This window comes from Camarhynchus parvulus, chromosome 4, assembly GCF_901933205.1.
Source record: "Camarhynchus parvulus chromosome 4, STF_HiC, whole genome shotgun sequence".
NCBI classification, from domain to species: Eukaryota; Metazoa; Chordata; class Aves; order Passeriformes; family Thraupidae; genus Camarhynchus; species Camarhynchus parvulus.
In genome coordinates this window covers 11,461,780-11,477,282 of record NC_044574.1, presented here as the reverse complement: position 1 = coordinate 11,477,282, position 15,503 = coordinate 11,461,780, and the positions used below count along the sequence as shown (strand labels likewise).

General features: G+C 39.7%; 1 protein-coding gene across 2 annotated transcripts in view; it reads right to left on the bottom strand.

The window, feature by feature from the left end:
• Positions 1-4,152: 4,152 nt before the first annotated feature.
• The window catches only part of AFAP1 (actin filament associated protein 1), a 111,528-nt gene continuing 100,177 nt past the window's right edge, over positions 4,153-15,503 (bottom strand). For both annotated transcript variants that reach the window (XM_030948375.1, XM_030948376.1), the window contains 5 exons: positions 15,030-15,144; positions 13,600-13,764; positions 12,848-13,038; positions 11,974-12,135; positions 4,153-7,573 (listed from right to left, as the gene is read on the bottom strand). In XM_030948375.1, coding sequence (XP_030804235.1) covers positions 7,547-7,573; positions 11,974-12,135; positions 12,848-13,038; positions 13,600-13,764; positions 15,030-15,144 — 660 coding nt within the window. In that variant the 3' untranslated portion in view covers positions 4,153-7,546. The remainder of the gene's footprint in view (positions 7,574-11,973; positions 12,136-12,847; positions 13,039-13,599; positions 13,765-15,029; positions 15,145-15,503) is intronic.

The following is a 15,503-nucleotide window of genomic DNA, read 5'->3' as shown; positions in this document are numbered from 1 at the left end:
CTATTGATTGCTTTGTTTTTCTTTTGAAGCTTCTCATGGGGTTTGTGGAGGGGAAATGGTTTAACCAGACCCCAGAGTTTGTGTCTGAATTTAGCAGCAAACGACTCAACTCTGCAACACTGAGCTCAAAGGCTGCAGCAAACCTTCATTCTCCTCCTCTTTAGCCACTCCACTTCGTCCTCCTTCACTGCAGCTCGACTCCATTCCTAGGGAAAGAGGGAAAAGTCCTTTTTCCTTTTCCCTGGGAGGTGCCTGCGGTGTAGCTGGTGGAGGGTGACATCCTGTGGTGAGACAGAAGCCATGCAGGGCTGTTCTGTGAGCCGCTGCATCAGAGGCTGGGTATGTCTGTCCTGCTAAACAATTCCGTAGGTCTCAGCCTTCATCTCCCTGTGATAGAGCGCCATCAACAGAACAGAGGCGTGTGTGTTCTGCCCTTCCCGTGCCTTTATTCCAATCTCTTCTTTTGTTTTTATTAACTGCCCTTCCTTTATCCCACTCTTTTCCCAAGGAGTTGCCTGTGCTGGAGAAGCTGCATTCTCTTTGCAAAACTGAGGGGTCTGCAAGTCAAACTTAGTCCTTAAGCTGGATGTAGCTGTGTGTAAGGATCAAACCTTGACTCAAAATAAAACTGAGCTACAAACTGTATTCAATCATATACAAAGCCAGGAGAACCAAAATTCTCAGAATTATGCCCACTGGACATGCCCAGCTTCTACATATGATATTTATTTCACTCTGCCTACACTCTTTGGAAATGAAATGGAAAATTATAGTGTATTTTTATAATGTCTTGGCCTTAATGTCCTAAAGCTTTTCTCCTACTGGTCCTGGCAAGTGCTCTCTGTCTTTGCAAAGGTCACTGAATTGCTGAAGTCAGAATAAGCCTTCCATCCCTGCAGACTGGGCATTCCTTCCTGCTTCAAAGTTTAGAGATGAGCTGCTTTTGGTGCAGCTCATATTTTCAGCCTGGAATAGAGTTTATGGTTTGCTGAGAAATGCTTGCTGCTCTGTAGCTTGGTGCCTTCCCAAGGAAAGTCTGACACTGGTAGAAAAAACACTTGATGGTTCTTTGCACTGCCTGTTGCCCACAACAGGGAAAAACAGAGGTGTTCTAATTGCTGTGGATGTGCAATGTGAAGTCTTATTAAACCTCATACTGGGATAAAGCAGCACCACGAATTATTATCTACCGATTTTTTAATTAGCCATATAAATTTTATAGACTACAATGAAGTTTTAATAGGACCACAAATGGATTATTTATTCACACAGTGGATACATTTTGAGGATCTAAAGATGGATAATTTAAAATAATTCAGACGAGATGAAACTGGATTTTCTCAGTCTGCCCTAGTTCAGCACTTTCTCAGGGTGCCTGCTGAAGGAGCTGGCAGCTGGAGGAGCCCTGTGGTGTGGGCAGTCTGACCCTTCCCTGTGGCACACCATGCTGAATGCGAGGCTGGATGCAGGAATGAAGCTTGAGGCTTCCCCTGCTTGTGCAGCCCAGCTAGGAAACACTGCAATTTGTCGTTTTAGGTTCTCTAATCCCATACTGTGGCTAGCTGAGACTTTAACTGCAGTTTATCTCTACAAAAGCAGACTGTTGAATCTCAAATGACATCTCATTTTCCAAGTTTAGTGCTCTGATATAAATAAAAGCAAAACTCAAAGAAATTTGTAAGTTATTTCTAATGATGTTGCAATAGTTCTTTCCAAGGAAAGCTCCCGATTTGGAAGGTCAGGAGTGAGAACAGACACAGCCAAGCTGCTCCCACAAATGAGACACCAAATAAAATTCGCTAAAACCTAACCTGAAGGGCTACTTTACTTCAGAAACGGATTTCTGTGGAAAGAAAAGAATAATTGCTTCACTTCTGTTTCCTTTGCTATCGTCATCAAAGTCATATTAATTGCTACACTATTTTGAAGCTTAACTGGTTTCAACATCATCCTAAGTCATGTCTCTAATAAAACTTTTGAGGCATAAACAACAGGCAATATTTTTTCCTGTTTTCCATTAAGACACTGATTTCAATTTTTTTTTTTTTTGTGATTTATGCCTTGAAAGATGTTTTGCTTTCTTATGGGTCCAGCTGCTGTGGAGAAAATGTAGTGTACTCTGGTACAGTACATTTGAAACATTTCTTCTTGAAAACCTCATGGTTTTCAAAAGCGGAAGCAAAATAGTACAAATGCTGTGCAGTGTGTTTTGAAAGTGATAAAAGGATCCATTCCTGCCATTACAGCACCATACCAAAAGCTGATTTCAAAACAAAATTCAAAATCAGCAGTACATGCCAAAACCAGGCTAAAGAAGTAAAAATTCTAAGGAATAATTCAGCAAGAGCAATTAATGGTCTATTTAAAAATTAGTAATTAAACCAGGAATTAAGCTTATGTTCAGCTCAGGACCATGTAACTGCAACTCTACTGGTTCTACAAAATCTAATAGGAAAATTATTCCCTTGTAATCAGATTACTGATGAGGAATACCCTTGATAAGATTTAATTTTTTGTTATCTAATAAATTGTGAAGGAATTATTTTGCATTACCTTGATCTTAAAAGAGAGATGCCTGCTTTAGAAGTCAAATTGAAAAGAATATCATAGATGGCTTTATAGAAGGGAATGTTTTTGTAACTGCTGGTGTGAAAAAAAAAAAAGCATTTTTCTGTGCAAGAAAACAGCTTCATTTATCAGTAGTAACATGCCAGGAGAGCAGGGGGAAGCACACAAGGACACTCAAACAGAACACACTTCCAGCCTCCCTGGAGCTGGACTTTTCTGCTTTGAAGCAAGGAGCTTGGTGTTTGATAGTTTTAAGTAATTACTTTCTGCCACCAATTTTGTTTCTTGTTTATGGACCCATATAAGTTTTTAGCATCAATAAAATTCTGTGACAAGTTCTGTAGCTGAATTAGGCAGTTGTTTTGAACCCGATCATTGATTTTGATACCCTCATTGTTTGTACTGTAAGGGACTATTTTGTTTCCCCATTTTTATAACCTGTTAACACAGTCCCCTCCTCAAGATCTTTTTTTTGACACTGGAATGACCTTATCTTTGTTTTTCCCTTGAACTTCATTGTAATATGAATAGGATTTTTCCTTGTCTGGAGGGATTGCTGTGCCCCTTGTACCATCTCCCATAGAGTTTATATATTTATGGCAGTAAGAGCCATTTGGATAATGTTGTATAGGTACAAAAGCAGATGATTGAGACACCAGCAATGCAGGTGGTTTTCCTTTTTTTTTTTGGTCATTTACTTCTGCAATTCTTATGAATCAGAGACTAGAGATACTTGCTGCATTTTAGACCATAAGGATTATGGCAGGTTTATTTTTTGTTTGTTTTTCCTGATGTGTTTTTAGGTTAATTTTTGTTTGGTTTTTGTTGGTTTTTTTGTTTTGTTTTTTTTTTTTTTTTTTTCTTTAATTGTTATTATGCAGTACATGGACCTACCTATCAAAACTCCATTATGATCTTGGAGGCTGTAACTACAGAAAAAAACCCAATTAACTACTTTAGAGTATTGCTTCCCTCAGTTTGGGAAAATGAAATGTATATTCTACTTAAGCTTTCTACTTTATAAATTTGGTAATAATTGTGGTGTAACAGGAGCAAGAGCAAAATCTAAGAAAAGCAGCAAGGAGTAATTACAGCTTAACACTTCTCAATCTCATCTGTCAGTCATCTATAAGAAATTGCTACATTCATCTTTAAGTAGCCTGGTAATCAGCTCAGTTTAATTTTAATCCACTTTCATTTCTTAGAGGAAATTTTTTATGTCTTACATATTGCATAATTTATTAGTGGAGTTGACAGCTAAGCAAACTGGTGCAGATGCAACAGGCAAGTGGGAAGTGATGCTATGAACTCCAAATACATCAAATTCCACATTTCCATTGCCAAGAGAGTCCTTGGGCTGCATTCAAGTTGCAGGAGGTCATTGCTCAGTTAAATGGGGATACAACCGATACCAAAAAATACTCATGATAACGTCCAAACATTTTTCAACTGACTGGCACAGGAGAATGGTTCTCAGCTGAGTTCTGACTATTGTGGGAGAGCTGCTAAGATGCCACCTCAGCACCTGGAGGTGCCTCTGGAACTGACAAACACCAAGAAACAGCACTGCAAATCCTTTTTTTGACAGGTAACTTTATTAATAATGGTCTCAGATCTGTCGCACCTACCGGGTGCCAGTCTTTTGTCACACTTTGCAAGACTTTCTGAAGAATAAACTAGAAAGGCATAAAGTTAGTTGAAGCTACTAAGACACACATTTGAAGGTGAGTCTATTTTGGACTTTTGTTTTTTTGTTGTTTTTTCTTTTTTTTTTACCAGAAGTGTCCATGAACGTGTGTCAGAAAGAACTTAAATACACTGAGAAATACAGTAGAAAGGCTATATTTACAGTCAATTATAATGGGCACTGCCAACATATCCAATAACAAAAATAAAACAAAACCTTTTTTTTCATGTTTCTATCATGCTTTTTTTCACAGAGATTTTTTTAAATATGATTTTGTTTTTTAAAAAATACAATAAGGAAATAATTACATTCTTAATATGAGAACATTATCATACAACATACACCCTTGGCCAATTAATTTGAAAGTGTCTAACAAAACTTGATACTAAATTAATATTCTCCATTTGAAAAATCAAATTGCCACAATCATCTCATTAAAAAAACGCCCTTGATCCCCCAAAGTTATGATCCGGGTTTTTTGTAAAAAAAAAAGCATCACCCATTAAAAAAAAAACAAAACAAACAAAACAAACAATTTAAAAAAAGCACCTGGTACAGTAACAGGCATTTGGTGAGGAAGCATAAGTGTAACATTTTCTTAGAAGACGTAGAAATGGTTCAAAATACGAGAGTTTTCCTTTCAAACAAAAGTCATGCTGCTCTATGGCTGAGTTTGCCTGGTGATCCTGGAATCTAAAACCAGTGAAAAATACAAGTTCTGTTGCTCTTCATAAAAAATTGTGCAGCAATAGTGCTATTCAAGGCAACAGAGTACATTTCACAGCACTGAGAGTGGTCTATAGTGAGGTTATTTCCAAGGTTTTTGGTTTTCCCCCTTTCAGAACCTTGGCTGTTACACAGAATAGACTAAAGTGGTGGTGGCTTTGTGGAGCCTTGGTGGAAGAAGAGTGAAAGATGTTTAGATTAGGGAGCAGCCCCTGTGCAGCAGGCACCATAGGGGCCCAGGGAGCTATAGGTGCTGAAGGAAGGCTGCACCACACAATTTCCATTTACCTGGGCAGAGACTGACACACATCCACCTCAGGCATTGACTAAAACCTGTCCTTGCCAAGGAATTTTTCTTTTTTTTTTTTTTTTTTTTTAGCATGGCATAAGGGGGTGGAAAGAGACAATGCCAATATTGGGTAAGCAAGACAAGTGATCTGGCTTTTGACTACTCTGCATTACTTGATGCAGGAGCACTTCTTAACGGCAACTGTTACATCACTGCTAACCTTGACTAGAAGCCTAATTTGCATTATAAATATGTACAGATATAAATTAAATATTTATTGAAATATACAAATAAATAACTTAATTTGAAATAAAAAGCCTAAATGAATTTACTTTTGCTTCAAATTTGTTTCTGCTATTATTTATGGGAATTTGATGCTGTTTAGTCCATAGTCACACAGCACAGAATGTGCCCTCAAGTTAGAGAGTTAATAAGTGACCTAAACTAATATTAAAAAAATAGTGTTTTCAATGAAAACCACACTGAGACTTGCTTTCCTACTGTATCTGCATTCCTGGGGCCCTTTGTACCAAGAAGCAAAGAGCCTTTTCTCATGCTGGGCCCCATTTCTACACTGCTAAGGTCAGTGGGGTCCCTGGCCCTAAATGCATTTGGGAACAGGACACAGCCCCATCTCCTGTCAGCTGTCAGGTCTTTTGATAGAGCTGTGCCTTCAAATCCCACAAGCTCCTGCAGGAAGTCCTCTGGCATCCAGCTCAGCTGAGAATCCCAGTGTACCCCCCAGGAGTTGCACACACCCATTCCTAAAGGTAAGAGATAATCTGCAGGCTTGGCCACAAAGGGATGGGATCCTTGATAACTGCTGTCTTGCCAAATTCTGTGATTTTGATTGCAGTCTTAACTAATTATCAGGACTCCAGCCCTAACATCTGTGATTAAAACACTACTCATATTTTGAGGTAATTTTAAAAATGAATTTTCTACTCCTCACAGTTGAGGAGGAAAAAAATCTTGAGAGTATGATTGAAAGCTCTCCAAAGGCCTAAAAAAGCAAAAGAGAAAACTTAAAAGAAGCCATCTGATTATACATTCTCCCCCCAACCCCCTTCTGATTTTTTAAAACCAATCTTGAGATTTTGAAGGGCTTCAGTGGCAATTTACTGCATGTAATTTCTCGGGAATGACATGGATAAGAGACAAAGAAAAACAGATTTTTGTAATTTTACAGACTAAAATGCAAGATGCTATTACCTAGTAATCTGAAATGGAGCCCTGTTTGAGAAAATTCCCAATTATGTGTTAAACGGTTTATAAAAGAGTCTGAAAATTATTACCTTTTCAGTCCATCTTCCTCAAAAATAATAGCTGAGGTCTGAAAACAGACAAAGGAAACTAAGTACAGCAGTGTTCTATACCTCAAGTTTAACAATACTATATTATAAAAAACAAAACAAGACTGACTGCAAAAGTCATTCTGAGTTGCCGTTATCTGTTGAGGACTAAGTTCAATTGTTTTCTTTTTCTTCTTTAAAATGTATAGAAAAGAAGCAGTATCTAAAAATACCTGTTTGCCTTTTAAAAAAATCAGGAACAAGTCATAGTTCAAGAACATGACCTTTGAAAATGACTGGTGCTTCAGAACAGCAATAAAGAGAACGTACAAAAACGCATCTGTCTCGAAGTTTGGCAGCTTTTTATCTCCCCATGACAAAAGCATCTGTCTGAAAAGTATCCAAAAACGCTTCACCAATGAGTCCTTGTGGCCCTGCAGAGCTGCTGGGCTGAGCAGGCACTGCTGCCTCTGTGAGCACATTTCTTCAGGTTTGCTTTGCCATGTGAGCAGCCACCAGCAAAGCCTCTGCTGATGAGTTAGACCTGCTCTGTGGCACAGTTCCAAAGGCAGTTTTAACCTGCAGGAATCAGGATTTCCCACCAGTCTTCAGCAGTGTTCCAGCTGTCTGATGCACTATAATTAACATCGCTGGTTCTTTGCTGCTTCAGCAAAGTAAACTTGCAACTGTGACTTTATGCTCCTTTTTAGTTCCTATGGTTGGGTTTTTTTTGGTTTTCATTTTCTCTACCAGTGAAGTTGGAAACAAGGAGTTACAGCTAATAAAAAGGGGCACACGTAGTTACACAGCAATACAGTAGAGGGAATACAGGCAAATTAGCGCCAAGCTACCATTAACTTAACAGAGTTATAAAACTTCTCATGTTTTATCATTTGATGTGACCTTCCAGGTGAGTCCTTTGCAGCCTATGTCTTGGTCTGTAGTAGGTAAGGCTTTTATGGAAAGTGAGTGGCTTTGTTATGTTTATGTTCCATTTTTCATCTCCCATTCCTGGAAAGGGGGAAAAAAAAAGATACAGAAAATGTTAAAAGAAATCAGGATATTTCACTGATGTCATTGTATCTGCTAAGCCACAACTGGGGTCAATAACAGTTTTTTTCATTAACTTTGCTGGATTCAGCCCAAAACTTAGTTAGGGAATGCTCACAAGAATGTTCTGATAGTCTGTGCACAGCATCTACCCTTCCACAACTACATAGAGCAACATATTTTCTAGTGCAGTGCAAATAAGCCATGTTTGTATTCTGCAGAGGGGACCTCTGGAGCAATTGACACCCCACAGCTGGTGTAAAGCACTCAGATCTCCCTAAGGGAAAGGCTGATTTAAGCACACAAGGCTCTCTAAATGACTGGTGTAAGACAGCAGGAAGCCCTCAATATCTCTCAGAGCTGACACCAAGTGATTGCTTTACTGCTCTTCAATTTTTTCATTATAAGACTCATGGCAAACACATAAATTTATGACTAAAAAGAGCAACTTAGCAGAGAGACAAACAGGCAGGCTTAAGAGAAACAAGTCAGTTTGCATTGCATTTGTTTCCCTTATAGATAATCCAAATTGAGATATTGCCTGGCAAATTAAAGAAATTGCTTTGGCTTTCTGGGCCTCAGTTTCCTCACCTGTTAGCTGAGGACAAAAACACCATCCACAGCAAAACATGTAATCTATAATGCTTTTAGTCATTTGTCTCAGAGCAAGGTATTGCCATTTCTTCTGCCACATAGGTGAAAATCATGAGACTGCCACAGCTGAACCCCCAGGTCAGTAAAACTTGTGGCCATCGAATGTCACCTACAGCATCTCCTAACAGCACACAGCAGCAGAAGGGCTGAAGCAGGATGGGCTCACCTCAGGACATCCACACTGCCCCCCTCCCTGAATGCCACCCTTTCAGCCTCAGGAGCCACTGAAGATCCACAGGAGGTGGCCTCTGGCTCCAGCAATCCCCTTGGAGCAGCTGCTCCTCGCCAGGCACTGGGGGCTGCAGATTCCTCTCTGACCCACCAGAGAGAGACACTCTGCAGGCAGCCTGCTGACTTGGCTTCCAACATGAATTCCTGAATTTAACACTCATTCCACAACATTTAAGAGCTCTGACTGAAATCCATTACTTATGCATGTAAATAGCTGTTCCTGCTGCTGAAAGCAGTAAGAGCATTAGTTTGGCTCTTACAACAGCTGTATGACCATAACACCTCTTCAGCTGTTGTAAAATAACAGTAAAGGTCACAGTTGATGGCTGCTTTAGCAATGTAAGAAAAAAAAAACCCCACGGGTTTAAAATTAAACTATAATTTACTTTGTTTCTAAACTTCTGTCTGGTTTTTTTTAATTTAAATGGTGTTTTTACTAAAATTCAGTGTATTTTAAATATTCAGTTTTACTCTTCAAATTATGGTAATTCTAAAGTTAAAACACGGTACTGGTAGAAATTAGATTACTTTAAAAACTCTATTAAATCTGTGTTCTCTATAGATATGCTACCAAAGCTATAAAGGAAGTCCTTGGCTAAGCAACTGGGAGGCGATTTTCTTTGAAGTGTTAAATAAGGCTTGCAAGCAGAAGCTTCTTCTGCAGGTGCAAAAGGAACTTTTTGTTTCTTTCCACTGCTCCTGCAAGTTCACACCAAGGAAAGAATGTCTCAGTCAACACTGACAGCCTGACTGGGAGCTGGGAAACTGGGACAGCTCCTTTTCTTCTCCAGTCCTTGAACACAAGCAAGATGTAAGATGCTGACGTTCACCAGCCCACTAGTTTCAAAAACAAATCAGAAATACCAATTTCAGTTTTCTTGCTGCACATAACAATTTGGCTTTAGAAACTAATTTGACATTTAAATGAATATGTGAAATGTTTAAATAATTGCTGTACAGCAAGGATATTTGAATCTTTTTACTTCTCTAGGACTACTGACGCAGAATATTATTTTCCATATTTTAATTGGAGTTTCCATTTCTAGCCAAGTACAGATTAGACAAAATTGCAATTAAAATGCCTTCTGGCTTCTTAAAAATATGCATAATTACTTTCTAAAAAAAAATTAAAGACACTTGTAAAAAAAAAGTTTAAAAATTCAAATGTATGTATGCATATGTATGTGTATGCATAATGTGTGTCCTGAACAACCAATCCCCAAATTGCTGCTCTTTCTTATACTTAACACTAAATCTGTCTTACTTCTCTCTGTATTTTCTTCTAATGTTAGTGCATCTGAGAGGAGAAAGCTTTTAGTGGCAGAGCTTCCAAACCTGCTGTCCCAGGTGTGCAGGGTGCAGAGGCACAGAGCAGCAGCTGCCCCAGCACAGGCACAGCGCTGCTGCCTGGTGAGCACGCTGTGACACGAGACTGGCAGGTGACACAATGCAAGGAAAAGGCCAAGAAGGGAGGCATTCAGTGCATTCAAATACACACCAGAGGAAAAAACCCCATATTCTGACATTTTGAACTTTTATACAACTCCCTCCCAGCATCGGGAGAGGTGCCAGCTGCTGGGGATGCAAGCGCGAGCACAGGTGTGGAATCAGTTTCACTCCCACAAACTGCACTGACATCCATGCCTGGAGAGCCAAGTCCTGCTCTGGGATATTCATGTGTGACACCCTTTCCTGAGCCACATCTACAAGGCCTGGGCTCACTCACAGCTGCAAATGGCCAAAAGAACTGAGAGCCAAATTCCACCCCCGCACACGTACAGCGACCCCCGAGCGTGGGGCGTGCTGCAGATGTGCACCTGATGGCAGCTGTGGCTGCCAATGGGCTGGGAACAGATTGGGTTGCACTATCTAATTCAGCAAAATTTCACTCTTAGTATTTAGTGCATGAGGTTTTAGGGAAAAAGCTGTTCAAGCTGAATTGGATACTTTGAGTTATTTTTCCCAGCATGGGAAAAATATGCTTACTTGCTCCATATCCTTTTTGATTAGACTAATCCTATATCTAAGATTGCTCTGCCAAAAACCTTGACCAACTTACTGTGCCATCCAAAGCACACTGACACCAAACACAGCAGGGCTTTTCCTGTATGGTATGCTGAGCATAAAAAATGTACTACAGGAAGGTATTCTTTACACCAAAAATGTTTAGGTTTTTATAATGCCCTGGTTTCTCCAGCTGTAACGATTAGATGTCTGGATTTAATGTGCCTGTCCAGCACAAATCCATGCTCCCATCTGCAAGCACTGTGCTCTGCTAGAGCACACTCCCTGAGTATTGCTGAGCTACCATCCACATCTAAGACAAAGTGGACAGTTAGAGATTATATCGTTATGGCACAAATTAGGCTATAATTGGAAAACACAGATAAGCTTTAGAGCACATAAATCCTTCCTCAGGTTTGAAACACAAGCTGTAGACTTCATAGTTGATTAGAACTGAAACCTATTATGCTGAGTATAATTATTCTTAGTTGGATTTAAATGAATCAGGCTAAATGGCAGGAAAAAGCAGCTGATGTCTATGCAAAGGGGGTAGAAGAAGGGTGAGAAAGCTGTCTCAAATAGTGTATCAGGAAAAATAATTCTATTATGATAATTTAATAATAAAATAATTTTTTTGAGAGGCTGATTTTTCAGTATCTACTCTATTTAGGTTCCAGTTTATGCTCAGATACTGGAAATGTATATAATCAATGAATACGTGTAGCAAAAGTTACTTGAAGAAATCCCAGTACAGAAGACATCAATGAAAATGGAAATAGCCTTCATGAACCACAAGTGTTTATGATTATTGCTGTTTATAATTACAACTGGCAGTGAACTACTAAATAAACAAAAGCTTGGGCCCAACACTATTACTGCCACCCTTGGCTATGTGTTGCCCACATGTTTATGCTGCCAGCAAATTTAGCCCAGAAGAATGGTCATACAAATCCCATTTAAACTAAACCACAAAAATTAGAACACTGTAACAATACAAGAGGACAGCAAATTTCAGCCTGGTACTTGCAAAACAAAATTGAAGTAATTCAACTTTTACTTTAAATGTACATTGAGCAGATACTTGTACAACACATTGTCATTAATTATAATGTTCTTGCAGTGGCTGGAAAAGGTCAGACCCAATCTTGTGCCATTTCTAATCACTTACTGTAACAGTGCTCTTTTAACCACTTCTCTGCTACACAGAGTAGTGGACACATGGACTGTCTACATCACAGACTACTTACTTTGCAAATTAAATCTAAAAAACAGAGAAAAACATGGAATCAGAGTACAGTCAATTCTGTCTCCCAAACTAACTTACCAACTCTTCTGCAGAAAGTTCCCCAAACCAGCAATATTTATGTAGTAATATGAATAATTTAGATATTCTCTTCTTCCGGCTAAAAAGGACTTTGTAAGAAAGTATGAAAAACTACAGAAGAAGACAATTAAGACATCAGTGCTCTCACCTTTGCTTTTCGAAGGACATGGCCCCGACATGGAGAGTTGTTTGATGAGGGAGGTCTCTTCAGAGCTGCTGCACTATTCACAGGGATGGAGCACTCAGTATCACTGGTATCACAGCTGGAGATTGGAGAGTTTTCCAAAGTTCGGTGCTTGAAAATTGGAGACTAATAAAGAGTGAAAAGCCTATATTGAGTTTCCTCCAAGCAGTCACATGTGCAATATTTTCTAGTTTAGATTCAGAACTGCAGAACTCTTTTTTAAGGAAACTATATTAATAATAATAATGAATAAATGAAAAGGAGATTAGAACAAAAAAACCAAAACAATGTGCATGTGTGTTCTGTGATGAAAATTGAAGTTTCTTTTCTGTTAAACAACTATGGGTCTGATTAAACAACTATGGATAATCCAGAGGAATTGAGGTATCCCTCTGATCTTTCTGTGATGGCTGCTTCAGACACAGATCTGTAGCACAAACTCCACCCTGAAGGTGTGAGATGCAGCCCTTGCAGAGTGTGACACAACTGACAATCACCACCACAAGCAGGGCTTCATCACTGCAGGATGACTTGGTGCATTTAAATCTCCCTGGGCTGGAGCAATGTCTTGGTTTCTGCACTTATACAACCACTGAGGACAACGTGTTGGCTTTTTGCACATTATCCTGACATATCCTGCCTGTGAGTCCCATGCCTACCTGCTCCCTGCTGCTGCAGGAAATGTAAATAACACAGAAAGGCATTTAATTCTGCTCTTATTTCTCGGGCTTAAAAAACCATTATACTTTCAGTTCCTACTCATTTTTGGTGGAGCTGGGAAGGCTGAGGACTCCCAGCCCATGGTCCTGGGATTTGCATGTTCAATGGCTTTGCATACCTGTGGACTTGATGTTCCTGATTTGGGCTCAATAGCCAAGCCCAGTGTGATGCCACCAGCCAAGGCTTTCTTAAGGCTCTCCTTCACCTCAGTCAGCTCCAGCTCCAGATTTACACGCTCAGCCTCCTTCTGCTTACACTCCTCTTCCAGCTTCTTTAACTTGTCTTCAAGAATCACTTGGGTCTTCCTGCCTGTCATTCACAGCAATTTTATTATTTCAAAAACGATAATGTTAAAGTGACACTTAAAGAATTACTTTATTTCTAAAAAGTAAGGAAACAAGGTCTCTACATATCAGTGACATGAAAAAAAAATTAGGTACTTCACATAAAACACTTTTTTCACGTAAAAAGTTTAGTAGCATAAAGCAAATACCTTCTATCAAGTGACATTCCTAGATATCTAGTCTGGTTTCAAATCAGTTTTTTTTTAAATTTTTTCGTATAATGCAAATATAATTAGCGAGCGACAAAAAAAATATTCCCATGTTCTGCTTACCTGAAGTTCTCACCAGTATAATTCCTTAGTGTATGCATACACATGCATATATAAAATAAGTATAAACACATATGTATTTTTATCTTATACATTTTGTATCTATATAGAAAGCAAATATAGACATTACAGAGCATTGCTCAGCATCGAAACCTAACCTTGTTTAGGGTGACATGTCCTCAGCACAGAATACAAAGCTGTTTGGATAGCTAAGCTAATTCTCAGGTGAGAATTCAGCACAAAAAAGCACCTCCTACCAGCATTGACTTCAATGGCAGCACGCAGATCTTTCCTTTCTTTCCGGAGCTGGGCCAGCCTGTTCCGAAGGGCTTCTTTTTTCTTCAGCAGCTCCTCCTCTTTGCTTTGTAACTTCTTTGCATCTGCCTCCACACGATTCTTGCCATATTTGTACTGCTCTGCATCTGCATGTATCAGATTGTAGTTAATTAGGGTTTAAATTAACAGCACAACCCTGAACTGATCCCTGAGACTAAACATGACATGAAGCATGTCATGGCTCCCCACGGCAGGAGTGCTGCAACTGGATGATCTTCAAGGCTCCATTCCAACCCAAACCATTCTATAATTCTATGGTTTGAGGAAAAGGTTTGGCCTTCCTCTTCCACTGGCTCTTTCTCAAGGTCCATGATTTCTGCCAAGTTCTGCAGCACAGCTACAACAATGATCTGGGATAGAGTTTGTTCTTTATATTTACATGAGGAAAATGAGAAATACCAGTTACTTTATAGCACACTGGTTTTGAAAAATGGCCTTGCCTTTCTTTGTAGTTCAGAAGATGGAAAGGAGGCTCCTCTCTAGCTATGAACGCTTCGTTTCTAATTGAAAGGGTCAGAGGAAAAACCACCTCCTTGGCCTTTTGCCTGACTTTCATTCCTACTTCAAGTGAACATCTTTTCTCACCTTACATAAGAGAATACAAGGATGTTCACACTTCTTTGATGCTTGGCAGCTTTCTTTTTCTTTTTTAATTTCCCATACAAATGCTTTCATTTCGTGGCTCACATATATTTGTGGTCTAATTCATACCACCCCTCTATAGCTCTGCTCCAGTTGCAGACTCAAAGAAGATAGGTCAGCTAAGAGATCGCTTTGTCTGTCACATATCTGAAGGCACACTCTATGATAGGAAATCATTCCTGACAAAGAGTTGTTAAGCCAGTTTTAGTCAGTTAGAAGCTATTTACTTCTGTCCTAAAGTCTAACACCAATTTATCTTGTTGCCATTAAATCCACGGCTCCCTAAATAAGACTTCATTAGTAAGCCCACTTATGAGCAACACAATGTTCTTATGTCTGTATCTCCGCTATATCTCCTTCTTATGCCTATAGCTCCTCATCTTCCTTTTCCAACAGGAAGATAGAATTCCTCTCTGCTCCAAATGAGGAATCATTATCCTTCTTTCTTCCCTGCTGTCCTCATGACTTTGCAGCAGCCACAGGTCCACATTTCATATTTATCACTCTCCCAGTATGACAGGCACCCTTTCTCGTGTGGTGTGGCTGGACTGAAATCACCAAGGTATCTCCTGTTCAGTCTTGGCATCTCCTCCTTGGCCTCTCAGCTCACAAAAACCACAGTGGTTCTGTACCCTGTCTGCTAAGACAGGAGCCCTTCTGGGCACCCTCCTGACTCCCCAGTGAGGCAGCAGTGAGGACAGACACTTACTGGATGCCGTGCGCTTCACACAGGAAACCGTCTCGGATTTCTTGGGCTGGCTGTTTAAAGTCCTTGCTTTTCCGGCGATCCCATTAGCAGTCACCGGAGGTTTCTTGCCTTTAAACTGTTTGAAAACAAAAGTACAAATGGGCTCCAGCTATTCCCGTGCCACTGGCATTACTTTCACCCTTTCATCAAGGGCAGAGCTTGACAGAAAGCTGTTTGCTACATCAGAGAGCCTTAATAGAGCACATTGATTGGGCTGGAGACGGCGCTTCCTCCAGAGATGCCTCTGGGAACTGACTGCTCAGCAGGAGCCGTGCCAGAAATCACAGGATAACAAGGGATAAACTCCCTGTTTCTGGTGGCATCATGGTTTCCAAGGCATTCAGAACCCTGGCATTTACAGTACTAAGAAAGCCACTGCAAGGCAGAAAAAAATGTACCTTTGAAAAATGTTTTACAGTAAGAACTCTTGAAACA